This window comes from Salvia splendens, chromosome 5 (genome assembly GCF_004379255.2).
Source record: "Salvia splendens isolate huo1 chromosome 5, SspV2, whole genome shotgun sequence".
Taxonomy (NCBI): Eukaryota; Viridiplantae; Streptophyta; class Magnoliopsida; order Lamiales; family Lamiaceae; genus Salvia; species Salvia splendens.
In genome coordinates, this window is record NC_056036.1 from 13990995 (window position 1) to 14017627 (window position 26633).

Here is a 26633-nt window from a genome sequence, read left to right on the forward strand (position 1 = left end):
TCAGGGGCAGAATTCAATGTCGCTAGTAGTATTATTATCAATTGCTTTTAGTGATATTTTATTCAATAAAATTAAATTTAAGTAATTGGGTTGTTTGAACCTTTCCATTTTAGACTAAAACGAGCGAGAAAGAAGTTACATATGTTTTCTTCGAATATAGGGTTTTGCTTCAATAATGGACAAAAAACTACATAATTCTATTTGCTAGCAGCCTTAATTAACTGATCATGTTAGCAAATGTACAACTTTCACATTATTAGTTCCTTTTTTCACAACAAAAAGAGATATATTTTCCAGAGAAAATGAAGGAAATTGAAATAAGGGATAATATTGGAGATGATTATATATGTATAATGATGCCAAATCTCCTTTGATCAAAAAGAGGAAAAGTATACCAAGTCTCACATTTTTTGCATGTGAAAACGCAGTTTTGGAAAAGAATGGTCTTCTCTTTATTTCTCCTCTTCTATTTGAGTTTGTCTTTCTCTACACAGCATATATATAAGTGCAAACTACTCAACAAATGACGAATTATATAAACTTCAAAAATTTAGAATCTTAGCTTTCCCCCTACATACTCCATATAGTAGTTTATATCATGCAATTCATTGAAGACTTAATTAATTTGATCAATTAATGAAGATGTGTAATTTTATAGAGAGGAACATAATGAAATAGTTGCAAAATAAGAGGGACAAAAGAGGCCACCAAAGTATGGAAAAAAGAGAAATGTTTAGCACATTTGGTGGGAGATGTCGTGTGTGATGGTAATGCTTAATTTGGTGATGATTAGGCATGCTGACCACCTCATTATTACTCCTAAAAGTCACATGGAACCATCCCCATCTTTGCCTTGCTTATTTGTGCCCAAAATGTTTTATTCTATGATGCATTTTCTCTTTTAATTTATTACTCCTCATTCTTTACTTTTTTATATTAATTTATCTCTCTAGCTATATACTTCTTGATTGCTTTTGTGACACACTTTCTGTTTCATCTCAAGAGATTTCTGGCAACATATTTGTTCAACCCCTTCATACAATGTTTCGCTAAAGAAGGATATATTACTCAAACATAGAAGGAATGGCTTCAAATTGCATTTTGCATTACCTAACTTTTACTTTAGGGATGACAAAGAACAATAAATATCTTGATCTAGTTACAAAATGTTCTATGAGATTTAAAACAAGATAAATATTTTATAATATAAAACTATTATTGGGCTTTAATCAAAACTTGTCGCATATAAAGCAAGTTCAAATTTGTGCAGGGTAATGGGCAACTCATATTTGTCATTATAACCAGCATATATAGGTTTGATTGTTTAAACCTTTACATTATTTAGAATTATTTTTTCTGAATAGTCAAAGTTGAGTGGTTGTTGTGCATGAGACAACAACACTAAATAGAAATAATTACTAAATTGAATCAAAATATGCATTCTTATTAGTGGTGGCGTAAAAAATAAAGTAGCATTAGTAAGCTGGTTATTCGATTTCCTAGGATGGTATTCGGTTTCTTAGATAAAATAATACCATGCAAACATAATTTTTAGGATGGTGTTCGGTTTCCTAGATAAAATAATACTAAGATACAATCTAGGATTGAATTGTGAGATTATTTTAGTCATAGGGGGTTAGCTATTATTAATTATCCCGTGATTATCCATCTAGAATTGAATTGTGTGATTGAATCCCATGAACCAAACACACTACAAATTTAATCCGGGATACAATATTGCAAACCAAACACCCCCTAGTTGTATAGATATTGTAAGATAGAGTATTCAATGTTGTGATGTTTTAATTTAAGAATTTAAGAAGTCATGTGTTAGTGTATTGAGCTGATCAAGATCAAGGCTTATGCGCACGGTAAAGCTGCAGACTACGGTGGGGCTGCAGCTTGATCAAGGAACAAAAGGAAGGCAGCTTGATCAAGGAGAAAAAGAAGAAAACAACTTGATCAAGGAGAAAGGAAGATGACCGTTAGATTGACGATTGTAACAGAATTTGCGAAAAAGCTAGCGGTTGAGCTGAATTGATTGAGTTTAACTTCCTTTAAGTAGCGACGATGCTTCCTCTCATTCCACAACAACAGAATTCAAGAGAGATCGAAGAAAAGAAGAGAGTTTTCAATTGTGCATTTGTGCTCTCGAAGCAAGTCGACTTTGAGCGAGTTGAGAGCGTTCTTTACTTGTTATTCTCCGAGATAATCGAGTATTCTTGTAAAACCTTTCTTTGAGTGATCAATAAACACATACACTAGTTTTCTTCCCGTGGATGTAGGCCTAGAGCCGAACCATGTAATCGCTGCGTTTTCTTTTCTCGTTGCGGTTCGTTCAATCGATCAATCGATCCTCACAACTTCGCGATCAAAATCTTCACAACGTCGCGCCGTCTGTGGGAACATTTCTGTAATCGTGAAGGCATAAATGTTTTTTTTTCCCAGGAGTTCTTTCTTGGTCTTGGTTATCTGTTCTTCAAGGAGGGCATCACCTGTTTGGGGAAATGTCTACAACAAGATTTGATGTAGAGAAGTTCACTGGTCGAAATGATTTCGGCTTGTGGAGACTCAAAATGAAGGCAATCCTAATGCAGCAGGGCTTATGGGAAATCTTGAATGGTGGAGGCAGCAGTGAGGAGAAGAAGCCTGAGCTAGATGAGAAGGAAAAGGTAAAGGCTCAAGATATGGAATACAAGGCATATAGCACCTTGATCCTTAACCTCACTGATAGAGTTCTGAGAGAAGTTTCAAAGGAAGACACAGCGGTTGGAGTTTGGTCCAAATTGGAGTCATTGTACATAGCTAAGTCATTGGTCAACCGGCTACATTTGAAGCAGAAACTGCTGACATTCAAGATTGCTGATTGGAAAGGTGTGTTGGAGCAGCTTGAAGAGTTTGGAAAATGTGTTGATGATCTTGAGAATATTGATGAAGAGATCAAGGATGAGGATAAGACTCTGATGCTGTTAAACTCTCTGCCACCAAGCTATGAACACTTTAAGGATGCTATGCTTCTGGGAAGAGGGTCCAAGATCAGTTATGAGGAAGTCTATTCCGCCTTGAAACTTAAGGAGGTCCAAAAATACAATTCCAAACATGTTGATGTAGTGTTTGAGAGCCTGAACATTGCTGATTACAAGAAGAATGGAAAGAAATCACAAAAGAAGCCTTGGAAGAATAAAGGAGCCGATGGGAAGGAGACTAGATCATGCCACTACTGCAAGAAACCTGGCCACTTAAAGAATAATTGCTGGTCTAGGAAGAAGAAGCAGGCCGAGGAAGAAGGTGGGAAGAACACTGCTGATCTTGCAGAAGAGTTGGAAGTCCCAAAGGCTCTGTGTGTATCTGAAGATGTGGAAGATCTTCCTTGGATCATGGACTCCGAATGCAGTTTTCACATGTGTCCAAACAGAGACTGTTTTGATAAAATCAAAGATGCAACTGGATCAGTCTTGTTAGGAAATGATCAGATATGCAGAATCAGAGGAATAGAGGGTATAAGGCTCAGACTTCATGATGGATTTGTAAGGTTACTCACTGGTGTGAGATTCATCCCAGAGATTAAAAGAAACTTGATCTCCATTGGAGTTCTAGATGCTGCAGGTTACTCTTGCATTTTATCTGATGGAGTCATGAGTATTGTAAAAAATGGGAAGGTTGTCATGATGGCTAAAAGAAGAAGGAGCTTGTACTATCTAAAGGCTAGTGTGATTTCTGGATCAGTGAATCTAGAGCAGACAATGAATCTGAGACTTGGACATCTAGGGTAGGCAGTAATCAAAGAGTTGGCAAAAAAGGGGCCTGATCAAGCTGGAAAATCCCAGTGAAAAGTTGTGGTTATGTAAGCAATGTGTGCTTGGGAAAAGCAAGAAATTTCCTTTTGCAAGGGGCATCCCATTTCAGCAGCTCCACTGGACTATGCCCACAGTGATTTGTGGGGGTCAGCTACACCAATCACATTGGGTGGAGGTAAATATTTCCTATCCATCATTGATGATTTTTTAAGGAAGTTGTGGGTGTTTATCTTGAAACAAAAGTCAGAAACTTTTCTGAGGTTTAAAGAATGGTGTAGATAAGTTGAAGTTGAGAAGGGCTGTTCACTAAAGTGCTTGAGAACTGACAATGGATTAGAATTCCTTAGCAATGAGTTTGACTCTTTCCGCAAGGAGAAAGGAATGAGAAGGCACAGGACAGCTCCATGCAATCCCCAGCAAAATGGGGTTGCTGAGCGCATGAACAGAACCATTTTAGAGCGGGTTAGGTGCATGTTGTTTGGCTCTGGAATGACTAAAAGGTTCTGGGGTGAGGCTGTAAGTATAGCTGCAGTGCTTATTAATAGAAGTCCATCTTCAACAATAGCATTTGCTCCAGATCAAAAGTGGTATGGAAGGGCTGTGGACTACTCAAATGTGAGAGTTTTTGGTTGCATGGCTTATGCTCACATCAGGCAAAGCAAGCTGGAGCCAAGAGTTTTGAAATATGTGATGATTGGATACCAGAAGGGAGTAAAGGGCTACAGGTTGTGGTACATAGAACCAGGAAATTAGAAGATCATTATATCTAGAGATGTGCAATTTGAAGAGAATAGAATGTCATTTCTAAAGAAAGCTCAAGACAGTGAAATGCCATCTCATCTAAGGAAGGAACCAGAGCATGAAAAACTAATGGAGATGGAGATTTTAGAGCCTGAGGAATCAGCTCAGGTGGAGGCTTATGGATCTGACAGAGATGCTGAGGCTGAGCAGCAATCAGAGGCTCATCATGGACAAGAAGAGCCAGACACTGATACTCTGGACCTTGAGGAGTCTCAGCAAGATCTAAGTGACTATATCTTAGCTAGAGACAGGATCAGAAGAGTCCCTAAACCATGAACCAGATACAGTGAGGCAGAATACTTGCTCTATGCACTTTGCATTGCAGAGAATATTGAGTATGCAGAGCCTGCAAACTTCAAGGAGACTATGAGATCAAAGGAGAGCAAGCAGTGGATGGAAGCTATGATAAAGGAAATGCAGTCTTTGCTCAATAATAAGACTTGGATACTTGTGAATAGATCATCCACACAAAGGCCAGTAAGGTGTAAATGGATATTAAAGAAAAAGGTGGAGGCATGGAACGAGATCAGATTTAAGGCAAGACTTGTAGCTAGAGGCTTCACACAAGAGGGGGGAATAGACTATAATGAGGTGTTTTCTCCACTGGTGAAGCATGCCTCAATCAGAGTTTTGCTGGCCATAGTTACACAAAGAAATTGGCATTTGGATCAGCTTGATGTGAAGACAGTTTTTGTTCATTGAGATATTGAAGAGACTATATATATGGATCAGCCAGAGGGTTTTGTGATACATGGCAGTGAGGATAAGGTGTGTCTGTTAAAAAAGAGCCTTTAGGGTTTAAAACAAGCAAGCAGGCAATGACATATCAAATTTGATGAGCATATGCAGAAAATGGGATTTGTAAATTCCAAATATGATAGCTGTGTTTACTTTAAATCTGATTCCGAGGGGCCAGCAGTGTATCTACTGTTGTATGTAGATGACGTATTACTTGCTGAGCCAGATAGGCAAGAGTTGGATAGAGTAAAACGTCTGTTGAAAGAAGGCTTTGAGATCAAGGATCTGGGAAGTGCGAGGAAGAGACAAGGGAGTTTTGTGGTTGTCTCAGGAAGATTATGTCAAGAAAGTCATACAAAAGTATCAGATTGAAAGGAGCAAGACAACAACAGTTCCAATATCCCAGCAAACAAAACTGTCTAAGGAGCAGTGCCCTAGAAACCAACAAGAAGAAAAAGAGATGAGCTGAATACCTTACTCCAACATAGTGGGCAGTGTAATGTACATGATGATATGCACGAGGCCTGACATTTCTCATGCAGTGAGTGTAGTCAGTAGATACATGTCCTGTCCAGGGAAAGAGCGTTGGTTAGCCTTGAAGGGTCAAATATTTCAAGGGAAACTCTGATCTAGGAATTATGTTCAAAGTAGAAAGTGAAGATAATGGAGATGCTCTTACTGGTTTTTGCGACTCAGACTACGCAGCTAATCTCGACAATAGGCGCTCACAATCCGGGTATATATTCACCTTATTTGGCTCTGCAGTAAGCTGGAAATCCAATCTTCAGTCTGTAGTGGCTTTATCAACAACGGAGGCCGAGTATATAGCATTGACTGAGGCCGTGAAGGAGAGTTCCAGGCTCAAAGGAATGGCTGCTGATTTTGGAGTGAAGGAAGAAAGTGTTGCTATCAAATGCGACAGTAATAGCGCAATTTGCCTCGCAAAGCATCAGACTTTTAATGAGCGGAGCAAACATATCGACGTGAGGTTACATTTCATTCGAGATGAGGTTGAGAAAGGTTCGGTCAGAATTGAGAAAGTAAGCACCGAACACAATGCAGCTGATGTTCTTACAAAGGCCTTGCCAAAGTCTAAGTTTCGACATTGCTTAGATTTGGTTGGGGTGGTTCAAAATTTGGAAGTAAAAGGAGAAAGGTAGAGCTAGATGTATTGGATTCTTGGATCGCTCAAGGTGGAGGATTTGTTAGTGTATTGAACTGATCAAGATCAAGGCTTATGCGCACGGTAAAGCTGCAGACTACGGTGGGGCTGCAGCTTGATCAAGGAACAAAAGGAAGACAGCTTGATCAAGGAGAAAAAGAGGGAAAACAACTTGATCAAGGAGAAAGGAAGATGACCGTTGTATTGGCGGTTATAATAGAATTTGCGAAAAAGCTAGCGGTTGAGCTGAATTGATTGAGTTTAACTTCCTTTAAGTAGCGACGATGCTTCCTCGCATTCCACAACAACAGAATTCAAGAGAGGTCAAAGAAAAGAAGAGAGTTTTCAACTGTGCTCTCGAAGCAAGTCGACTTTGAGCGAGTTGAGAGCGTTCTTTACTTGTAATTCTCCGAGATAATTGAGTGTTCTTGTAAAACCTTTCTTTCAGTGATCAATAAACACATACACTAGTTTTCTGCCCGTGGATGTAGGCCTAGAGCCAAACCACGTAATCGCTGTGTTTCCTTTTCTCGTTGCGGTTCGTTCAATCGATCAATCGATCCTGACAACTTCGCGATCAAAATCTTCACATCATGTGTAGTGTAGAACTAGCCGGTGATTGTAACTCTCATTGATCAGCAATTTGTCCTGTTTGTTGAAAGAGGTGACATTAATTAATTTGTATTGACTAAACTAAAATCACTGAGTCCTAATTCGTAGAAGAAAGAATCTACTGTAATCTATATATGTGTTGATTGTGTTCCATATTTTTGGTGGAAAGGTGGTACTACTTTTATGAGGGAACTATATCTGCATCTCCCCTGCTATAATCAATGAAAATAAGAGCATCTGCAGCGGTGCTAGCTGGCAAGGACGACGTCCGTGCCACTGGCCCGGTTGACCCCTGCTCGCCGCTGGCATGTCGCTGCTCGATGCATCGAGCACGTCCGTGTCGCTGAGCAGCTGACGTGGCGGCGCGTGATTGGCCAACGGCAATGTCGTTGGCAATTTCATTTTTTCTTTTTTTAAAAAAATCGGATTTAATTTAAAAAATCTGAATTAAATAAAAAATATATTTTCCCACTTCCCAATAAATTATATCCGTTTTCTCCCCACTTTTAATTTATTTTTCAATCTTTTTTACCAAAATTCACATTTTCATCTATAAATACTCTCACTTCCACATCAAAAATTTCACACCACACTACACAATTCTCATCTAAATTCTCTCATCTTCTCTTATCAATTCTCAATCTTTCACTCTTACTTACAAAAAAATGTCCGGCTCCGGCGATCACCCCTCTGACTCCCGCGGTTGGAACCACGAATGGTTCGGCTCACAACCATTTCCTAGTCCGGAAACGCAATTTTCGGCCCCTCCTCAAACCCAAGGTTCTCAAGTTCCGGGTAGCTACCGGCCTCCCGGTGGACGACCAAGATACCCTCGATGGGCGATACGGGTGGGCACCCGAACCCAGATTGGGAGGGAGCGGCGGCGGCGGCGGCTCTCAAACTCCTCATCTTCCTACTCCTACTCCTACTCCTCGTGGTGTCCGCACCACATACACTCCGGCGGAGATGGATCAATTATTCAAAGCCTATTTGATTATCTCCGAAGATCTGAAGATAGGCACGAACCAAAGCGGGGAAAGGTTTTGGTGGCGCGTCTCTCGCCGGTACAATGAAAACCGCCCGGCTGGAACCATCGAGCGCAATGAGAGTATGGTGCGCAATGCCATATTCATAGCCAACGAATAAATCTAAAAGTTACAGGGGTATTACCTCCAGGAAGAGCGGTCAGCGGGGAGCGGTAGGAGCGAGTTCGACATCATCAGTGCCGCCTTGGCGACCTACCAATCCATAAATTACAAACCGTTCAAGTACCTCAGCGCTTGGCAGGAGGTGCGTGTGCATCCGAAGTATAGGGGAGGCGTATCATCCTCCTTCAGCTCCTCTAGCAAACGGTCGAGGTCGGTATCCCTATTCGACGCCGGCGAGGATGAGGTGGCTAGCCAGCTCGCCGGAGCTAATTTGGGTAGCCCCGACGCCGGTCCGAACAGTTCCCAACGCCCGCCGCAATGAAGGAAGAAGGCGACGACCAACCGCCGTCGCACCGCGACTCCATCTGCCCCCGCCCCCGCTCCCCCCCCCCCCCTTGTGCCACCTCAACCCCCCACCAACTCGTTGTGGACCCTTTTGGCTCAACTCAATTTGGCCGATAGGTCAAATATGACCCCCGAACAACTTGATTCACATTTGGCAATGATACAGGGTCTCCGAAGAACATTGAGGATATGGCCAAAGGAATAGTCTTCCACGAGGGTATTTTTTAGCCATTAATTTTGTATTTTTTATTTTTAGGATTTTAATTATGTAATTTTAAATTTTTAGTATTTTAAGTATGTAATTTTTAATTTTTTTGTAATTTGTAATAGTATTCCATATTTTTAATGCATTTTAATATTATGAAAATGTTTTTATTTAAATTGAATAATAAAATGGTGGGACCATTGAGCATGTCTTTGCGGAAGAGCATGGGTGTGGTGTGCTATTGCCTAAGAGTATTGAGTAAAAAAGTAATAAAAGTGGGTCCGCACTGAGGGGATGCTCTAAGAAATAAAGAATAGAAAATTCGAATTCTATTTGGCGTAAATTCTGTGCTACTCATATAAGTACTACATGCCAAATCAGACAAGACAATTTTTTTATTTACATTGTAAGAAAATGACTTTAGAATATTAGAAACAGCAGAAGGTGCAAATACTGTGTGCTGCTGCGGATTTCGTTGGTTAGTTAAGGGACTCTCTCTCTCTACTTTGTCCAAATGTGCATGACTTTGGTGGGTTTGGGGTGACTTTAAGGCCCAAGCTATAGTTAGGTTCATCTAATACAAACCTTTGCTTGTTACTTTTGCTCAATCAAGCATCATCTAACATATTTTTAGGTTTGACAATCTGCCTCCCTCTTTATCACAATCTCTTTTTTTTCTCTTTTTTATAAAAAAACTAAACTCAGAACCCTGTTTTTGACGAGCATTATGTACATAATATTTTTCTTATCACATTTCCGAAAAATAAATGTTTGAAAACCACCATATCAAATTATCCATTCAACCATGTGTATTCTTTGAGGGTTCTCAAGTGAAATATTTATTTTAAGCATCATATTTGATGACAGAGCTACCATTCATCAAAGAATCACAGCTCTCAAAAAATCAACATTTGAGTTATGATACTCCACTGTCAACAAGAACCTCAATCATAATAAAAATTAGCATGCTAATTCGCAAAGTAACATATTTGTGTGTGAAAATGGCTTTCCTGCCTAGTAGTAGCTCATAATTTATTGTCCAAAGAGAAGGGTCCATCGTCCCCATCTCCATTGAATATCCATCCAAAGGCAGCCGAGATTCAAGTCGCCTTCAGAGATAATACGGCCATCATCAACAGTCCCATCAGAGCCACACACGGACAACTTGGGTTTTTATTGGAAAACCCTGCTAACTGCTTCGTAGGTTGGCAGAAGATGCACTGGTAGATTAAAACAGAAAATGAAAAATAAATATATCAATCCAGGGGTTGGGGATAGTTTCTTGAAGTCACACAGGGCATGCTAGCTTATGTTGTGATCCCCATAACAATCACATGGGACTTAAAAATATCATTAGAGTAAATAACTCTTCGAGGAAAATCAATACTAACCGTCGCCATAAGATGCCATGGTGAGGGGAGATGACCAAAGCTTTTCGGTAGTTTTAGTAACATCTTCAATGGTAACTTCATCAACTGCCTTCAGAAAATGACCAATAGGTTTCCTAGAGATCCAAAATCAAGGTGAGACATTTGGCGTTTAGGTTATGCAAAATCACAGGCTTCACAGATAGCCCTAGAGATAAAAGTCACAAAACATAACTACGCAGAAGGACTTAGTTCAATCCCCATTCCTAGTAACAAAATATTCTTAGCATAAAACTATAAGTAGACTGACCTCTCTCCATATGTTAAAATTTGTTTGCCTATGTCTTCTGAAGCAACCATCTGCAGAAAGTGAACAGAACATTCAAGCACAAAGGAATAAAGAAATGAAATATGTTAATTTCAGTCCATATATCATACTCTGGATTCTAGGTTCATTAAAATGGCAGCTTTTGTAGCCTGTTTAGCACGATTTAATTGCACGGCATCAACTGCAAAACAAAGAGGGCAGAAAAGGAGGTGCAAGTTCAGCAGAAAGTGGAATGATATTTTATAAATTTAATTGGTCTTTTAACAAGTAGAATTGATATTCCATAAGCTTGAAAAGCACAGATATTATCAAGATGACAAGAAACAGAGTTATGGGTGACTTGAATTAACCTTGTCCAGGAGTTGCAACAGTAATGAGCTCTGAAGCAGCTATCTCAACGGCATGAGCTGCAAAATCAGATTCCTAAATTCCAAGAGGTGGAATCCATTTCAGATCATAGTTGACAAAGAAAGAAACAAATAAAGTGGGGAGTGAAACTGATATTCCTAAAATTTTTCCCAAAATTCAGATATATTTTAATGTTCATTCTCAAATGGTTGCAATCAAACTGGGATACTAAAGTGAGAAGCTTAATGTTGTGCATAATATCCATCATGATTATGGTGTCAATTTAAATAAGACATGCATCTGAACCAAGAAGGAAAATTGGAGAATTGTCAGAGATAGAGGTTTACAGAATCACTGTCAAGAAGCAACTTCAAACCAAAACTGCACATCAGTATGGCAATACCCTGAATAGCTTAAAAACAGACCACTAACAGTAGCTGAGTTCCTAGTTTGTTCAAAATTATGATACAATCATTATATCAATGTCTGTTGGCCTCTCCAAGTTAAAATACATCTTTCATTCCAGATCCATCTACCATGTAGTGCATTAACTCCAACTCTTCCATTCACATCATGTCAAGGGTTTAACAATATTATGGAGAGAACTGTACCATGTACAAACATAAAAAATCATCCTGATAAACCTTATGAAGAAAATACAAGCATCACCAGATTTTCAAGAGTGGTGCAATACATCTAGCCCCAGTGGATTACATATCACAGTACTAAACAAAGATCAAAGGCTTTATCTAACATATGGCCAGGCCTGCAATACATCTAGCCCCAGTCTCCTCAACAAACTCATGGTCCAACATTTATCCTTTCAGCGTTAAGATAGATATATGTATCAAACCTAAGCTTACACATGTGGGCTTAGCATCCAGAAGTCATGGATGACCATTATTCTTCCTTCTTATTCTAACTTTTCTGTTCTTCAGGAAGAAATTTTTCTTTGTTACTGTTTCTAGGAGATGAAAAAATCACGACCTCCATAAATAGTCCATGCTTGGTTGATCATAACAAGTGGGTTCTGAGCTGTAAGCTAGAAATCATGTTGCAATACAATCTGGCATCACTCTAGAACACTTTTTATAGGAAAAATTGCAGCTATGTGAATGAATTACCAGTCCGCAGAAGCATATATACCAAATTAAATGTTCACAAGCATTAGCAGACGTAGTAAAAGTGCAAAACACTAGAGGAAAAATTATGCATATAAAATCCAAGACAAATGTACTGCATCAAGCTGAAATACAGAGATGTCAATCCATCCAAAGCTTAAATAGAATAAAGGGAAAAAATTATCAATAGCAAGCCAAACAGCTATGCAGCACTAAACACAACTTTTCCTTATATAGGAACTCATCAATGCTGAATCATATGCCAAGCAGAAAAAGCTTACTGCGGATGCTTGAATTCCAAATAATGCACTATGATTGCAAATGCTGTTGAATGCCGTAAAGGACTGAATCGCAGGTTGCTCATTCAGTACACGGAGATCTGCATATGAGTTACCAAAAAAACCCATTATAAAACTACTTGCATTCATTAAACCTAGGAAATCTAGGATAAAGTTTGAAACTGACAAATGATTGTAACATAAAAGCATAAACTAATTGATATGGAGCAAGAATTTAGTCCTTTAATTGCAAAGGATATGCTGACAGATTTGAAATTAGGTCATAATGGGTTGCTTTACAATTAATATGTGAAGTTTAACACAACGGAACGAAGTCACTTTTACTTACATAATCTTGAGTACATCCCTTTCCCAGGACCACCAGCTGAGAAAGATCCACCTCCACCCATCAGCATCTACAAGATTGATTGGAGTATATTGACATGCATATAAAATATGAGATTAAGAAAAATACAACCAAATAAACATTCAAGAACCACTCCACATGATGGAAACAACCTTTTTAGTCGATTAACATTTTCCAGTATACCCATAAATCACGTTCACATTACTCGAACTAACATTAAACCCAATCAAGAAACAAAATATTCTGAAAATGAATAGGTAACTGATTAAACCTGAAGAACAGTTAATGTTATAGCATCCTTTTCTTTGATCCATCCACCAGGAAGTTCAAAGGCAATAGCAAAGTGGGTAACCTAGTACAAAACAAAAAAAAAACAGTGTTGTTAATGCTTCCAAGCCAACAAGCTAAGAACTAGCACAACATATACATCTAATTTGGGCTTTCGGGATACAGACCCCTGAAGGACCACTAAGGCGGAAATCGCCTCCTGTATAAATTGGCTTTGGAGCAGAAGGATGAGGAACATTAGGTAGATCAGAAACAAGTGGCTCTGCATATTCCACCAACTTATCATGGTCAACACCTGATGCAGCAAGGACCATTCTAGAAGCTGTGTAGTTATTCTGAACGACGTCATCAATAAATAAAACAAATAAGAATCTATATGAAGACTAGAGTTCCCTTTTTTCAAAGACAACTAATGTGATAAGAAATCAAATGCATAAAGCAAAATATATAAATTTTTTCAGACTTACACTAACAAACTTCTCTAGCACAGTGCTGTTCAAATGGTGAACTCCAGATTCAGAAGCCAAGAGAGCATTTGCATAAGGACCGGAATAGCCAGTTGAATGAATGGCCTCCATCAGCAAGTGGTGAGGATCTTTGGAGCTTTCACTAATATCATCAGAGACCTTGCGAAGCTGTCCAGGGTATCATAATATCTTAATAAAGAAAAAAGATAAGCAAACAAATATGGTGTATCAAATACCAAGATGCAAAAGAGACAGCTTACCTGTTCGCTAACTTCCCAATCCAAAAATGCAGGGTTCCTTACACAATCGATAAGGAGCTCTACCATTTGAGGAACATAAGTCTTTAGTGCGTCATATGTATAACTGATATGTTCCCGTAATCCTGATGCAGTTACGTTACCACCAAGTGCCTCCACTTCTCGTACAATGCGCAAGTGGCTCCTATTCAGGGTACTTTTGAAGGCCATTCGCTCCAACAGATGTGTTGCACCAAATGAATCTGGAGATTCATAGATTGAGCCACAATCAACATGTAAGCCGATTGAAGCAACAGGAGTCTGGTCAATAAACTCAGTCAGTAACACAGACATCAGATATATCACAAAATAATACTTGCTTCTGGATTAAAAGTGAAATACATAAATCAGTTCATACCGCAGAAGTTTCGGAGGCAATTCTGAAACCATTTGGAAGAGTGGTAATCCTAGTTTTTCCAGGCTCAACGTAGTCAGGTAGTGGAGAAGGAAGAGTAACATTCTTAAGGGGGAAGTCCAGTGATGAAAGTGAGGATGACTTCTCCCCCGTCAACCAACTGAAGAGACCTGCAGATGATGACTGGGTTGCAGCAGCAGTAGTTGCATATCTAACCCATCCTCTAGAACCTGTCAGATGCTGCAAGGGCAAAAAATGTTTGTACTGAGTTGTATTGAAAACATCTTTCATCCCCGCCCTCTTGTTGTTGTGACATAGAACTCAAAGTACTCCCTCCATCCCAATCTACTTGCAACATATTCCATTTTGGTTGTCCCAAGCTACTTGCTACACTTCCTTTTTTGGCAAAAACTATATCCTCTCTCTTCCTTTATTTTTTCTTTCTCTCTCTTACTCTATTCTATTTCCTACTTTATTCTCTCTACATTTAATCTTCAATTTCTTAAATCTCGTGCCCAAAAAAATGTCTCGAGTAGCTTGGGCCGGAGGGAGTACAAGATAGTAAAGTAACAAAGATTAACATTCTCAAAAGCGATATCAATGCACTAAGCTGAAAAAATGGTGCAGAGCTATCTGACCATCATAAACTCATCTTAAGCACCTAATAACAGAGGAACAGCGGCAGCCATATTGGAAAACAACGTCAATGCTGCACACTGAAATCATGGTGCAAAGCTAGGTTCATTGAAAACAATTTTCCTTCACGAAGTTCCCCAACTTCCATTAGCACGAAGAAGCTTAGACTAACCATTGGCAACTAGAGATTTGATTTTTTATTCGACAATTAAATGATGATCTATCCTACGAAGCATTTTTCACCAACAGTGACATACATTTGATTGTGCATATACGGTATATCAATAGGCACCAGCTAGCGAATGCTCAGAATCAAGTCTTATGAAAATAAAGATGCTCATAACCAGCCGTTACATGAGTAGAAAATGAAGCCAAAGACGAAAAAAAGTCAGAACAAATCCACCACAAACATCATCAATCTCAGTGTGTGAGGAATCATTAGATCTAAAAATAGGAACAAGCAATGGAGCCAGCGAGAAAACAGAAATAGATAGTGAAGAAATAGGCTGGGCATTAAGGCTGACCTTGAGAGACCTAGCTCTTGAGGCGGCTGTTCTGTACATAGCGAGATTTGGCGATGGAAGCTTTGGTCTGTGAGGAAGGGTTTGCGATTGCAAGAGGAGAATGCCAGAGAGAGATGCAAGTAGAGAGAGTGAAAGACGACGGCGGCCCAACCACAAACGATGGTTAGTTTACGGTACCGGGCCGGGCCGTATTGGGTTGAACATTTGGCAGGCACGGGCAATTGGGCTCAAGACGTTTGCATGTTCATGAATTATACTGAAGGTAAGAAATTCAATAAGTTCTATAAGATTTTATTTAGCTAATATATATGAAATGCTTAAAGTTAAAGAATAGATAGAGTAATATAGTAAGTTCAATTCTCATAATTATAAGAATTTAATTTAGTGCATAGTGCATACTATATAAGATGTAGTATTATGAATTAAAATAGAATAAAATAAAGAAAAATGACACAATTAGTCTATAGAGATTTAGTATAAATCATATTTTTTCAAAATAAAAAAGTCACGTAAAGAATTGGGAAAATCAATCATCATTGGAAGAAAAAAAAAATTAAAAATAGCAAATTATGCGAAAGTTTGATACGATTATATTTTAGATCCGTGAAAAACAAAAGGCATTCAGAAGTGATTTAGTAAAAGTTCAACTCTCATAAAATATATTTATTCTAGTAGTACAAATAGAAGTGAATTAGTTAAAGTTCAATTATCATAAAATACAGGTGATCAATTAAAATACAGCTTTAGCGATCAGATTTTAACATACATAAAAATATATTTTATGTTTACATGAACTATTCTTTCTTTACCATCAACTTTTTTTATAGTATTATGCACGTATAAAACGTTATGTATTAAATTTGTTGTTGTTAAGTTAAGTGCATTCGCACATACTTGCTTCTGGACTTATAAAAGTCAGCTAATTTGATTACATGCTTTACGCATGAGGCCATGAAATTATTCACAAGAAACGCAGCAACACGACATTCTATCATTTTTTCAAGAAACACAATCACATTGCTGCAGGCTGCCCGCCTTTCCGAGGGATCGCTGATGGCCGTCAGCACACCACGGAGCACGTCGTCGCCTCTCCCTTTTCGCCCCAAACCCGCTGCGGCGGTCAGATTCTGAACCACAAGCTGGCAAATTGCTCCCCCTGCTTTAGCCTGCACTTGGTGGCCCCTTTCCCTCAAGAAATCCTTGAGCTTTTCAGAAAGTTCAATGTGCTCTCTGTCTACGACTGTCCAGTTCTCGTACAAGACAACATTTGGAATCAGCTACACGAATTGGAAACAGATCAAATCATTTTCTTGTTGCTGACAAATTGTGTGTATGAAGTTATGCTTTGGCAAATTCAGAATACCCTGTGATATACTCTTGCATTCTCAACCGCTGCTAGCGGATCTATACCGAGGAGAAAATGGTTGATGAACACCTGGATCACTGCAGGAATAATGTCTAGACCGCCACTGCCACCAATGACCCCAGCTAGCTGTTTGTCCTATACACGATACAAAAAGTTCTTTCGACTCCGTAGTTGTATACTTTTTTCTGATGAGTTTAGTCAAAGTTATGATATCAAAAGTTAGGGAAGCAGCCATACCTTGAGGACTATGATAGGGCTCATAGAAGATAAGGGCCTTTTGTTCGGTTTGATAAAGTTAATCGGAGAAGGAGGGAGCTTATCATGTGACAGGTCAGTTGGAACTGAGAAATCATCCATTTCGTTGTTAAGGACAATACCAGTAGACGTGGAGAGCACGTCGCTTCCAAACTGTGAATTCACTGTGCTTGTCATTGATACAGCATTTCGAGCTGAATCTACAGTACAAAAATGACTTGTTCCATGGTCCATAAGTTGGCTCCACCTGCCACGGAGTATACATTTAGAATCAGTTTAATTTGTAAAAGGAGATGATCAAATTTTGTAGGAACACTGCAAAAATTAGACCAGTGCATGTAATACTCAGGAGGGAATGTGGTGTTGTCGAATATCCTCTCTTTGACACTCTTTGCGAAAGAACGGGAAAGCATGTCAGATACCGTTTTACTAATATTTTCAAAATTGGGATCCCCAAGGTCCATTCTGATGGCCAACATGTGCTTCAGCGCTTCAACTAGACGATGCAAGCCTAAAGGACCTTTTACAGCATCTAAACCTCCGTAACTAGCTAAAATATTTAGAACCTGTGAATCATAAATCAGCAAAATGCCAATCAACGTATGATGAGATGAACCCCTATTCTATCAGACAACCAAAATGGGAAATGATGTGCAACACGAGCGATTTTTTTTTATCTATTACCACCCACCAAAGAAATTCCGACTGTTCCACTTGATGGAGGAGGCATCCCTAGTATGTCATACCCCATAATGTTTATAGAAAAACCATTCGTGACCCTCACTTTGTAGTTTCTCAGATCATCCATTGTTAAAATTCCACCTGCTTCTCTCACATCCCTAATTAGTCGCTCACCAACTGTCCCATTGTAAAAGGCTTCGGCTCCTTGCTCCACCACTGCATGTAAGCTGTTCCCGAGCTCCTCATTGTAGCAAGTATCACCAGATTTTAGCAGCATGCCATTTGGTGCGTAGACCTTTCGCAAGCCAGGGTCATTCATGATCTTCTCTGCTTGTGTGGCAATACACACTCCGACATATGGACCGACTATAAAGCCATCTTTGGCAAGCCTAATGGCAGGCTCAAACAAAGTCCTCCAAGGCAACTTACCAAATCTCAACCAAGCAGCATGAAGCAGGGGCGAAGGCAAGAATTAAAATCAAGAGGTGCAAAATTATGTATAAGCAAATAATTAAATAATTGAGCAGGGGCATTTAAGAAGGAATTCAAACAAATATTCAAATTTAAAGAAATATTAGTATATATACAAATTTTTGAGGAGGGGCAAATGCCCCACCAAAGGCCGATGTGGCTACGCCCCTGGCATGAAGGCCAGCTATTTCACCAGGAACACCAATAGACAACGCCCCCTCAGATTTGGCTCCTGCATTTTCATCATACATGTTCTGCACAAAAAAACACATAGAGATGTGCAAACTAAACAAGTAGTCTAATCTCCAATCCCGATAAATTCATAATAGAGAAGAAGTTTGACTTATAGGAAAGTGTAGAGACCTGTGAAGCAGCTGCTGGTGCAGTTTCCCTCATGTCGATTGCCAGGGCAACGGGCAAAGACGAAGACTTAACAACCATGAAAGCTCCACCTCCTATACCACTAGACATTGGGCTAACTACGCCAAGGCAGAGTGCAGTTGCAACAGCAGCATCAACAGCATGGCCACCTTTCTCAAGCATCATCACACCAATTTCAGAGTATCGACCGTCGTCAGCAGCAACCACTACTTGCTGAGACTCAACAATGTAGCTATTTGTAGTTTGTAAATTTCCATTTAAATAGGAATGATCATGTTTATCCTCCCATACAAAGTTTTCTGTGAGAACAAGGCCTGAAAAATCAATTGGAACTATCTTTATTAAATTAAATGTTGTATAATGCGTAAATAAAAGACTAATACGGAATATAAAAGACATTAGAACTTTAAAGACTACATTGTAATATGCTTGGTTCTCTTTCCTACAAAATGTATCATGGGTTCTTTATATAGGCAAAATATAATTCTAAAACCTAATCTAATTCTAATTCTAATTCTAATTCTAATCCTATTAGAATATCTATGGATATATCATAAGGTGAATAATTCTATTCATCTCTCTTTGTGATTTGAGTATATTTTCTAACAAATGCATAATCAGATTATGTCATTCTTAAAACCTAGTTATAACCATCCCTCTAAATTAAAATAATTTATCTTTGAGAGATCATCGGACTTGGTTATAATCTGTGAAATGTTTGTCTTAAGTAGAGGACCACAACTATATTTGAATTCAGAACAAATTTTGAAAACTGAAATGACGAAAGATAAATTGAGGATCTAATAAAGAGAGAATTGAAAAAAAAGAGGAAAGGCTGACATGCTATGGCTGTGGATAGAGAGATGATGAGCAACAGAGCTTTGGAGCACCGCTTCCCACTTCTGCTGATTCCATCAGTGCTGATCAGTGAATCTTGTAAGCCTTCTGCCATTAATCTACTTCAGTTTTTCGCAGTCTGACTCTGACTCTGACTCTGACTCTGACTCTGACTCTTCTTTATCTCAGCTGAGAATATATAGAGAGAGAGGGAGATCGTGTCTGACACAACGAGTTTGTTGGTGGAGGCGATAATTTATTTGTACTATATAGAGCTATTAAATCAATATAAGGCCACTTTGGAAAAGTGGCTATATACAGAATTCCACTAATTGTTTTATACTTATTTTAAGGCCGTATTTCCTAGTTTGAGTTTATTAGGAGTAATATTTGTTTAATTATATGAGAACATCCACAACCGGATGTGGAAGGAAGAGGCCTTAGCGGGAACGGAGGGCGTCTTTCTTCGTTGTGGATGCTCGGAGACGGACAGGGGACGGGGCCAGTGACGGTGACGACGGGAAGGGGGATGGGGGTGGTTTTCGGTGGGGTGACATGGATAAAGAAAGAGGAAGAGAAAGAAAAGTGGGGAGGCAAAGAAGACGCCTCTTTCTTAATTTGTGCATTTATATATGTTTTTAATTTCAATTGTTATTACTATTAATTGCATTTATTATTAATATTATATATGGGAATTTAATTTAAATTATTATTACTATTAATTGCATGTATGATAATTTCAGTTAATTATTTATATATTATTCAAAGGGTAGCGTTAAATGATCGTATTATTTATGATCAGTCATAAAAAATATTAATAAAAATTTGTATATTCATTGTTGCTTCACTTTAATTTAATGTATTTCATTTAGAAAATATCAATTTTCTGTGGATCATTGATAAGTCGTATTCTAGGCCTAGGTTACGGGTCAGTATGATGTGCATAATTGAATTATATCTGCAAAACTAGTTGCTTAAGCGTGCAGGGTAAGCGTTCTAGCCAGTAGGCAGAGTTTCAGACACTTCAAGTGAAAAGGGCGTCAGGACGATTACGTACTGACCAGTATACATGCAAAAATGGCTCGAGATGGAGAAGGAGGATAGCTGGGACTGCTCAATCACAATTAAGGGCAAAGAAGTCATTTCACCGCAAGGTCTTACCTTAAAAATCAAGGGTAAGCCTCCCTATAAAAGGAAGCCACTTGGAGAGAAAGAGGGGATCGTTCATCATCATCACTTTTAGGAGAGTTCTCTCGGAGTTTAGTCTTTCAGCCCAGTCCAGAATCTCGTTCCTCGCCACTGCCATGGTCACTTGAAGATCTAGATGATCCCCGAGTTCCACATCGTCCGTTCCAGCCAGCAAGACCGTAGCTTAGAGATTTCATCACCCGGAGTGGCAAAACACTTTTATTCGCTTTCGTAGTTTAATTTACTTGCTTTCCTTACGTTGGATCTTTGCTTGCTTTTGGATATTTTCTGCTTTTGAAGTACTTGTTGAAGATCCGAACGTGTTAATGCTAAGAAGTTGATTTCCGTTCAGTTATGGTGTTGATTCCTTTTCCTTCCTATTCCGCCTAGTTAGCTTAGATCTAAGGTTCCTTGGTGTTTTAAGTGCTGAATCTTTTCTTTCCTTGTTTCCTTAGCAATTTCTTTAGTTAAACGTGGAACTGTTCGATCGTGAGTGAATCGCTGCATGTGAAGTTTAGTTTGAGTGCGTTTCGTTTCCTGTTGACCAGTACGCGGAGTTGCAGTTTCTGTGTTTTGAATTCAGATTTGGTGTTCTTATTTGTGGATCGCGAATTGATAAACTGTGTTTCTGTGTGGAATCTGGAATTATTTTCTGATTTTAGTTTGTGTTGTTGAAGAAGATGATGTCCTAGTCTAATGTTGGGGACCACTTTGCTTTTTAGATGCTTTTTGCTTTTTGTCCTTTACTTTTTAGTTATAACCTGCAGATCTGTCAGCCTAGTCACCACGACTACCACTACCCTCTGAATATTCTGTCTAGCCCAAAATAGAATCCCGTACCTTCCAAATATTTTCTGTTACAAAAATGTCTCCCCATTTCCACGTACACAGCTGCACCTCTACACTACTTTCCCCATTCTAGTCAGTAGGAAATTACCTTTAAGTTCTTGCCTAGGTAGAGACTCAACCCGAGCGTGGTAGCTAACCAAACCATCCAGAATATCACCACAATAGTTTTAACGCACCATCTCTGTGGGATTCGACCCTTACCACCACTATACTGATCAGTAGGAGTGGGTTGAGGAATTTTTGAAACCAGGGCCTAGGTTTAATTAGGATCTCTATCCTGACCAGTAGGATGTATCCTTACTTGAACGACACCTAAGCGCCCTGAACACCAACCGTTTCAAATGGCGCCGTTGCCGGGGATGGATGGCGTTACTAGTTACTTTTGTGTGTGATACTTTGGCGTATATATTGTGCATAATCTTCTTTTTCTTTTCTTTTCATTTCAGTTTATGAGAAGCAGCTCGGCTCCTGACCAGGGGAGACCGAAGATACTTCAGCGAGGATCTATACTCGTAACCACTCGTTTTGGCCTGTCGACCACCTTGTCTGACCTAGGCACGAGTAGTGACGAAGAGAAGGGCACCATAGAGGGACCGATACCAGAAGAGATACCACGGTTGGAAGGCAACCCAAGGGAAATGGCCAACCAGGGAGATGAGGACCCGGAGATCGGGACGCTGAACGCGCATACTGAAGGAGAACCCCCGCAAGCCATAGTCGTTACTCAAGGGCAAACCGCCTGCGATGTGAAGCCTCATGTGATCGCGATCCTGCCTACGTACTGCGGGAAGAGCTACGAAGGGCTGTATGAGTTTCTTCATGAGTTTTGCAAAATTTGTAGGGCGCAGAGGAGACCAGCAGGAGCAACTGAGGATGATTATAGGCTGAAGGCGTTGCCATTTGTGCTCAAGGGGGAAGCTAACACCTGGTTCATGCGCCTGCCCCCCAACTCTATTGAGACTTGGGCCGATTTCTAGTCAGCATTTCTGGGTGAGTTTTTTCCGTCATCCAAGACAAGCGCGCTGAAGAGGGAAATAACTAATGTGAAGCAAGATTATGATGAGCCCTTGAGTGATTATTGGGCAAGATACATGGGTCTTTTGGAATCATGTCCCAACCATCGCATGGCGGACATTGAAGTACATCACACTTTCTACGAAGGCATGAACGCGGTAACCAAGGACCTGGCAAATTCATCGTCAGGAGAAAGCTTCACGCAATTACGGGTTAGCGAAGCAAAGAGAGTCCTAAGGAAGCTATTGAATGCAAAGAAAGAGTATGACCATTCAAGGGAAGGATACAACCGAGAGCGGGCTGCCGTTGCCTCGGTTACTGATCAGGAAAATACACTGGAGCAGAAAATGGATTTGAAAATGGATGAGCTGAAGAAGTCACTTCTGAGGGCGATCGAGAAGAGCACTCCACCACCACCCCCAACTGGGAATTACAAGGGTGCAGAGCAGGGAAATCAAGGACCGAACTATGATCAGCCTAATGATTTCGGGAATATAGAGCAAGTTAATTCTGCGGGGTACTTCAATTCTAGTGGGCATTGGATTCAAGGTAGGCAACGGGATGCACCATGGAGGGATCATCCAAACTTCCGATGGGGTGACGGGAGCCAAAATCCGAACCAAGGTCAGAACCAGTATAACCCTCATCCGAACCAAAACCCTAACCGTGGACCAGCAAACCCAGACTACCAGCCCAACTGGTCAGGAAGAAACCAACATTCCCAAAACCAAATCCCACAAAACCAGAACCCGAACCCTGTCTATGTGCCACCCCACCAGAGAAACTTCCAAAACTTCCAAAATCAGCCAAACCCAGGACCCCAAAACCATCAGAACCAAAATCAATTCCAAGGCCAGCACCAGAATCAATATCCTCAAGATCAGTACACCCCTCCTGCCCAGTATAACCAATATCCGCCTAATCTTGGCCAGCAAAACTCACAGAACTATCAACACCAAGGGCCAAGTCATTTCCAAAACTCGAACAGGTCAAGGAGATCCGTTGAGGACATGATGGGTGAAATGCTAGCGTCACAACAGAGCATCAAAGGAGAATTGCAATCCCATAATGAGGTCGTGCAGGGGATGCAAAACGCCCAGAAGGAACATAAGGCGAACATGGATATGATTAATAGGCAGTTAGCTCAACTGGCCAGTTCGGTGGGTGATTTGAAGGGAAATGCAGGGAAACTCCCATCTACAGTCCAAATGCCCGAAAAGGCAAATGTGAGTAAGGTTACGTTGAGGTCAGGAACCACTTATGACGCGCCTCAACCGAAACAACCTGGTGGAGGATCCAATGGAACGAAGATAGGAGGTGATACCATTTCAGCGGAAGAATTAGGAAGAACTATGCCTCGGATGAAAGATCCATTCTTCTTGGATGATACACCAAGTGTACGAGGTGAACCCGACACCCTACTGACCAGGAAGGAACCTCCTCAAGAGGTAGAGCCCAGAATGGAGGCTCAGACCCGGGAACTACCCAAGAAAAACTCCAAGAAGGTTGCTGAGGAACCAGTAGAGGAGAAAAAAGGGGAGAAACCATTCCCATTCCGATTTGTTACAAAGAGGAAGAAAGAGAACCCGGTTGACTACTTGTCGATTTTTGGGAAGTTGGATGTCACCATACCATTCCTCCAAGCCGTGAAGCTACCCCCTCTTGGGAAATTCATAAAGGACTTCATAGCCGGGAGAGCCCAGAAGGATGGCAAGATTATGGTGGAAGGGATAGCGTCAGCAATAGTGCAAGAGAAGTTGCCACCCAAGAGAGCCGATCCAGGTATGTTCACTCTGCCTATAGCTATAGGAGATGTGAAGGTCAGACATGCAATGTGTGATTTGGGGGCATCCATAAATGTCATGCCATTGTCTATCTATAACCGATTGAAGGGAGTTAGATTGTCAAATACTAGGGTGTTGATCCAACTTGCTGATAGGTCGTGCATAAGTCCTGAAGGAGTTTTAGAAAACGTGTTAGTAAGAGTGCATGATTTTACCTATCCTACAGATTTTTATGTGATCAAAATGAGTGAGCATGAAGCTAGGGAATCTAGTGGAGTGTTGTTAGGAAGGCCATTTTTGAGAACGGCTAAGACAATAGTGGACATGGCCGAGGGGACAATTTGCATTGATTTTCATGGAGAGAAATTCACTTTTGATATCAATGAAGCCATGAAGAAACCGATTGATTCTGAAAATTTGTGTTATGTTGATGTGATTGACCCCCTTGTCCAAGATTTTCTTGAGACCGAACTATTGCAGGAGAAACTCCAAGCGTTAGATGTTTATGAGCAGGCTGACATCGAAGCTGCTGCATGGTGCGATCTGATCAGTAGCCAATGGTTAACTGATGAGGAAATAGAAGCAGCAATCAAGGAATTCTGTCAGAAATCGAAGTTCATTGGAGCCGCAGGGGTTCAGCGACCAGCCAGTATAGAAGAACCATCGGAGAGAGATTTAGAAAAAGAAGGAGAGATTGGGAAAAACCCTCTACCCGAAGACACACTTTCACCTCAAGTTGAGCTGAAGAAGTTACCACCAAATTTGAAGTATGCCTTCCTCGGAGAGGAGAACTCATATCCAGTGATCATCAGTAGCAGCCTTACAAAGGAACAAGAGGCTAGGCTACTGACCGTGCTGAGCAAGAACAAGAAGGCGATTGGTTGGAGTCTTACAGATTTAGTGGGAATTAGCCCCGATGTCTGCATGCACCACATTAGGTTGGAGGAAGGAGCGAAGGCACATCGAGATGCTCAAAGGAAGGTAAACCCTAACATGCAAGAAGAGATATTGAAGGAGATCTTGAAGTTGTTGTCGCTAGGGATTATCTATTCAGTACCGGATAGTGAGTGGGTCAGCCCGATCCACATGGTCCCAAAGAAGTCGGGCATCCAAGTAGTTCAGAATGAGAGGAATGAACTGATCCCAACGAGGCTAGTCACGGGTTGGAGAATGTGCATCGATTACCGTAAGCTGAACAATGCGACCAGGAAGGACCATTTTCCCCTGCCGTTCATTGACCAAATGTTGGAGAGATTAGCTGGGAAGAAGTTTTTCTGCTTTCTAGATGGGTACAACGGGTATTTCTAAATTTACGTAGATCCTGAGGACCAGGACAAGACCACTTTCACTTGCCCGTTTGGAACCTATGCATACCGTCGCATGCCTTTCGGTCTGTGCAACGCTCCAGGTACGTTTCAACGATGTATGATGAGCATATTTTCCGATTTGATTGAGGATTGCATAGAGATATTCATGGACGATTTCACGGTTTACGGAGACTCGTTCGACTCTTGCCTTCACCATTTGGATATAGTTTTGGAAAGATGTCAAGCAAAAAGTTTGGTTTTGAACTTTGAAAAGTGCCATTTTATGGTCACCGAATGGATAGTTTTAGGACACGTGGTCTCAGAAAGAGGTATCCAAGTGGATCGAGCCAAGGTAGATATTATATCCAAATTACCATACCCTACTGATCAGAAGGGAATAAGGGGTTTTCTGGGGCACGCCGGATTTTATCGAAGATTTATCAAGGATTTCTCCAAGATCGCCCAGCCCCTTACTAGATTACTTCAGAATGACATGGAATTCATCTTTGATGAGCAATGCAAGGCTGCTTTCAACCTTCTCAAGGAAAAGTTGACATCCGCACCTATCATAAGGGCTCCTGACTGGAACCATCCTTTCGAAGTAATGTGCGACGCCAGCGATTTTGCGGTAGGAGCCGTGGTGGGTCAGAAGATCGACGGGAAGAGGTACGTAATTTTTTATGCGTCCAAGACTTTAAATCAAGCCCAGCGGAATTACGATACCACTGAAAAGGAGATGCTGGCAGTGGTGTATTCTTTCGAGAAGTTCAGGCCATATTTGTTGGGATCCAAAGTCATAGTGTATACTGACCATGCGGCGATTAAATATCTGATTGCCAAGAAGGAATCTAAACCACGCTTGATCCGATGGGTACTCTTGTTACAAGAATTCGACTGGGAGGTAGAAGATAAGCGAGGAGTCGAGAACAAGGTGGCAGACCATTTGAGCAGAATAGTGCAAGATGGAAACGGTGACGAAGTGCACGATAAATTTCCAGAGGAACATTTGTGTAAGGTGATTTTTGCGCCCAGAAGAATTGATTGGGAAGAAGTGTTCAAGCTTACTGGTCAGAATGATACAGCAAAAGGAAAAGAGAAGATAGGGCAGGAACCATGGTATGCGGACCTGGCCAACTACCTAGTGACTGGAGAGCTTCCAGAAGTGCCGAGTGTTACCAAGGCCCAAAGAATGAAGATCAAGAGTGAAGCGAAATACTACTTTTGGGACGACCCCTATTTGTGGAGGGTAGGGTCCGATCAAGTGATAAGGAGGTGCATTCCTGACTGGGAGCAGCGGGATGTTTTAACCCACTGCCA

The 26633-nt window shown here is 40.5% G+C and overlaps 1 protein-coding gene and 1 pseudogene across 1 annotated transcript; both read right to left on the minus strand.

Moving 5' to 3' along the window:
* Nucleotides 1–9683: 9683 nt before the first annotated feature.
* On the minus strand, nt 9684–15337 carry LOC121804747 (mitochondrial-processing peptidase subunit alpha-like). The gene is made up of 13 exons (XM_042204391.1): nt 15184–15337; nt 14027–14263; nt 13633–13929; nt 13373–13540; nt 13073–13240; nt 12889–12969; nt 12600–12666; nt 12254–12351; nt 10854–10926; nt 10614–10684; nt 10486–10535; nt 10200–10312; nt 9684–10028 (listed from the first exon to the last, which is right to left on the minus strand). Exons 1-13 carry the CDS (start codon nt 15220–15222, stop codon nt 9982–9984), a joined length of 1509 nt encoding a protein of 502 aa, XP_042060325.1. The 5' UTR covers nt 15223–15337; the 3' UTR covers nt 9684–9981.
* Nucleotides 15338–16089: 752 nt separating this feature from the next.
* LOC121804748 lies at nt 16090–19427 on the minus strand (annotated as a pseudogene).
* Nucleotides 19428–26633: the final 7206 nt, after the last annotated feature.